Source organism: Xenopus tropicalis, chromosome 6, assembly GCF_000004195.4.
Source record: "Xenopus tropicalis strain Nigerian chromosome 6, UCB_Xtro_10.0, whole genome shotgun sequence".
In the NCBI taxonomy this organism is placed as follows: Eukaryota; Metazoa; Chordata; class Amphibia; order Anura; family Pipidae; genus Xenopus; species Xenopus tropicalis.
Genome location: NC_030682.2, coordinates 64855587 through 64860376, shown reverse-complemented (window position 1 = coordinate 64860376; position 4790 = coordinate 64855587). Strand labels below are relative to the sequence as shown.

Genomic DNA, 4790 nt, shown 5'->3' with positions numbered 1-4790 from the left:
TCGTGATTGATGGGTTGCCCCTCTGATACTTAACGGTTAGACAAGACTCAAGGGTGTTTTAACCCTTACATATATACATGTTTGTTTAGAAATTTCTGCCCATTAAACTTTGTTTCTTTTTTTTATATACTTTTCTCTAATATTTATTATTGGGGACAAAGCAAACAGCCTGACTTCTATTTCACATTTAATTATCTTAGTATTCATTTTAAATAGCAAGTAAGTTTTGTATTCAGCACATAAGACAGTGGGGATTCAAAAGGAGAGTGAACAAGACAAAGGTTATTGAAGCCTCTGTGATGCCCTGCAAAACAATACATTGATATATAATGTCTATGAAGATTCTCATTCATCCAGGTCATGATATACAGTATCTAGTAGAATTAAGTAATTAGGACTCTACATCATCGGGCTGAAACTGTGGCATCCAATGCAGAGGCCAAGGAGAAAGAATATAAACATCTAAAAGGAGCTCTGAAAACTTGTGGGTACCCAGACTGGGCCTTCATCAAAACCAAATCAAAGACCAACAGAAAGACCAGACCTACAAACAGAAGGGAGGAACACAGCAGGCGAAACAACATAGTCATTCCATATGTTGCTGGAACATCAGAAAAACTTAGGAGAATTTTCAACAAACATCGCATTCCTGTGTTTTTCAAACCCAGCAACACCCTGAGACAGAAGCTGGTGCACCCGAAAGACCCAACACCCAAGCACATGAAAAGTAATGTGGTCTATGCTGTCCAGTGTAGTGAAGAGTGCTCAGACTTATACATTGGGGAGACAAAACAACCTCTCTGTAAGAGAATGGCCCAACATAGGCGGGCAAACTCCTCAGGACAAGACTCAGCGGTCTATCTACACCTCAAAGAAAAAGGTCACTCTTTTGAGGACAGTAACGTGCATATTTTGGACCGAGAGGACAGATGGTTTGAAAGAGGTGTGAAAGAGGCCATTTATGCCAACCTGGAAAAACCATCCCTGAACAGAGGAGGGGGCCTGAGACACCGCTTGTCACCAACATACAATGGCGCGTTGACATCCTTACCCCGGCAGTTTCACAACAGTTCACACTTCCAGTCATGTACTTTGAAGGATTAACACCTTCATCAATGAGAATCTTGGTACCATTGTGATTGGATCATACCTTCTTACACCTGTCAGTTTCAGCTAACACCTAACTGAACAAGTTCAATGGAACCATTGTGATTGGATGTCTGTGACTCTACTACCATCAAGAGTTTAAATACCGGGGAATTCCCTACCAGTCATTTGAACTGAAGAAGCCACTCGGATGAGTGGTGAAACGTTTTCAAGAAAAACTCAGAAAAGTCCAGTTGTTTTAGACTTAATTCTACTAGATACTGTATTGATATATAATATTAACAGCACTGATATTAGCCTCACCTGGTTGAAATCCCTGTGGTACCTCTCTGTCCAGAGTTTTAAAAAGAAACTTACTTACCAAAAGCAGAGTTGCAACAATCCATTCTTATATTGTAAGAACGGTTGTAAAAAAAAAAAAAAAAATGTTGCCCATGCCACATGCTAAGGGCAATAACCAGGACAGCTTAATTTGAGGTATATAACGCACAATATTAATTATAACTCATGTATTGTACCAAACAGCATTTTACTATTTTAACCATTTCTTTTTTCTGTAGGGCAGGTCCCATGCTATCCAATGAGCTAACCTACCCTGGGGCACGGATATCAAGTTTCTCTTTATCACCATGCAGTAAAGTTTAAACTCAGTGGGAACGAAAATCTACTAGGAATAAATGCAAAAAGTTTGAATTACGCCATGTCATGGTGCACCTTGGCCCTACAAGTGGCCACCTTAAGAAGGGGAAACTAAAGTACCTCTCTACTAGACATATGAACACTGCACTAGAACAATGTTCACTAATTTTGTTAATTGTTTTTTAGCTCTGGTTTGCCATGACACATATTAAGCTATAATTGTTATGCTTCTGTAATAAGCATAGGTGCTGTTTATATATATATATATATATATATATATATATATATATATTCACTCTATTAAAATATTACATACTTCATATTGATGGAAATCACCTATTCCTGGTGTGGACAGTGTTGATATCTGCTGGCAAAGGCTTTTTGGTAAATGACAGGTGGAAGGTAATTAATTCAAAAAAGCCAAATGGATGGTATTATTCAACTGTGAATATTTAGCACCCCCTGTGGATATGCAGCTACTGAAAGAAGTTCTACAAAAAGTTGTAGAATGGGAGTCATTCCCCACCATTTGGGTAGAACATGTCAACTTGGTAGTAGACCAGTATTGGGCAGGCTGCATTTAGTAAACAATGACTGAAAGCTCTTTATAACTGGTTAATGGCTATTGAGCTTAACAGATGCCTGGAGTAAACACCCTCATCACATTATGTTTGGTGATGGTAGAGGTTTTTGACATTAAACTGTTCTGATAATGTCCCACTGTTCCCTTTGGTTGCAGGTGGATATACAAAATTAAAGGGTACCGTATATAGAGTATACGAAAACTGGAAAATAACTTATTGACTTGAGTATAATCCTAGGGTGGGAAATGCAGCAGCTACTGCTAAGTTTCAATAATCAAAATAAATACCAATAAAATTGCATTAAATGAGGCATTGGTGGGGTATATGTTTTTAAATATTTATTTCAAACAAAAACAGTAAACTAGCTCTGTAAGTGGAGAAGGGTCAACAAAAACAATATGATATCAACAATGATTCCTTAAGAGTACTACCCCCTTAGCTCAATCAGCAACCAAGCTAAAACACAAAGAATTAAAATCCTTCAAAACTATGTATAGTTTATATAGAATATAGACAGGTGAGGATGGTAGATGAAGATGAATTTGGGAGCGAGCCAGAGCACTGGAGGGTCTGGTTGTGGGTGGCCTAATTTTAACACAAAAGACAGAAGGTGCTAGTCTTGAGGGACCCATGGCACCCAACTCGAATATAAGCCGAGGGTGACTTTTTCAGCACATTTTGGGTGCTAAAAAATTAGGCTTAAACTCGAGTATATACAGTATTTGGTCTGATAGTCTACTCTCAATTTAAAGCTGGCAGTCTGTTCAATACCCATCTGTGGACATTGCTTTGGACATAATCCCTAATACCCTAAACTAATCCTCCACTTGGGCACTGGTACCTAATACCCCTCCTCCCTACATTAAATACACGGCAACTTCCCATCACATATCCAGCAAAACAAATGAACACACTTCATAAAAAAAGATCAAAAATCTCAAATTTTAATTTGGATGAGCAAGTTAACAGTATTGTCTCCTTGTTTTAATTTTGTATGATTTAAAAAACAGGGAAGCCTTTTTTGAAAGAACGGTTTTGTAAGAGTTTAAAATTTTCTACAGAGGAAATCCACAAAACACAAACATATCTACAATCTTGGGGAGCAAATAAAATAAACAATTTATTACTTTGTTTTGTTTTTTTCCCAAATAAAAAATACAAATATGAAAATATAGGTTAACATTTTTTTCACCATACAGAAGTTGATCTTTTTTTTGTTTTAAGGCTACCAAGGCAGTTCAATTTACTTAAAGTTCATCACGATCTCTTCTTAGTATAGTGTACCTATGTTCACTTGGAGCCAGTTTCTGGAAGGAGCTCTCTGGAGGATTACTTATTATATCTTCAGTTGGCTGAAAAGGCAAAACATTCAATTAAGGATGCATATTCATAAAAAATAATTTAAAGAAAATTCAAATTCAGCATATAAGATGCTCTTTTGTCTCCTTGTAGGGGTTAATGGTAAATAAAGCAAGACAGTTTATTGCATAGTCCTCTTGTTTATTTATATACAAGGGAGCCAGAATATTTGTATATTTATTAATGATACCCCCTTAAATGCCTCTTCTCCAGTGAAAACAATGCCAATATGAAGCATGGCTTATGGTAAATAATACCATATGGAATATATTACAAGCTTTGAGGCAATTTTCAGAAATGTAGTAAAAATGGCAACCTTTAGCAACGATATTGCTGTTTAGTAGTTTGGAGTAAAAGACATGTTTAACCATTTCATCTTAATGTGTAATTTCCTAAAATACAGTGCTTTCTGTGATCAATTTAATGCTGTTAGTAACCATAAAATGGAGATAATGTGAGTCACAGCCATGACAACTTGCGTACTTTTATTTTGGGGGCATTCCACACACACACTACATGCTTAAGTAATCCTCTGTATATTAGGCATCAAACTGTTTGAATGAACCCTGACTATTTAGGATGTTTTTTCTTGATATGAGATGTCTTTATACTCCACTCCAAACTTTGCTAAATAACTTTGCTTAAGATAGCGATTTTTATGAAATTTCTGTAAATAGCCTCAAAGCTTTCTGTTTGCAACATGTTAAGTATCTAATGCCATGCCTGTTACTTTACTGCAAAATCAACACACTGCATGCATTCAATAATGCTGCCAGGTAGCAGCAAGGAGTATGTTCACCTTTAGAAAACAATACATTTTCTGGAAATACACATTCAGTCTAACCAAAAACTGGTTAACATATTTCTACAACACAGCTGCAAAGTCTTGCTATAGTAAGCATTTACATTTTTTAAAATCATGTCAAAGCTTGCAGTATGCAGCATTTTTAATATCCAAAATATTCCTGCAATTATGAATACCAGGGGTCATATGAACAGTTTGATACTCAATACGCATGTAGTGGCATGTAAGATTAAGCAGACTACAGGGCTCATATAAGTCATAGCACACTTGCAACTAAAGAACTATGTGCAGATGCC

At 36.5% G+C, this 4790-nt stretch overlaps 1 protein-coding gene across 1 annotated transcript in view; it reads right to left on the bottom strand.

Annotated features, from left to right (window-relative positions):
- Positions 1-3253: 3253 nt before the first annotated feature.
- erp44 (endoplasmic reticulum protein 44) overlaps positions 3254-4790 on the bottom strand; it is a 31636-nt gene continuing 30099 nt past the window's right edge. Inside the window, 1 exon segment of the mRNA NM_001011125.2 lies at positions 3254-3682. Within this exon segment, the coding sequence (NP_001011125.1) occupies positions 3578-3682 (105 nt within the window). The 3' untranslated portion in view covers positions 3254-3577.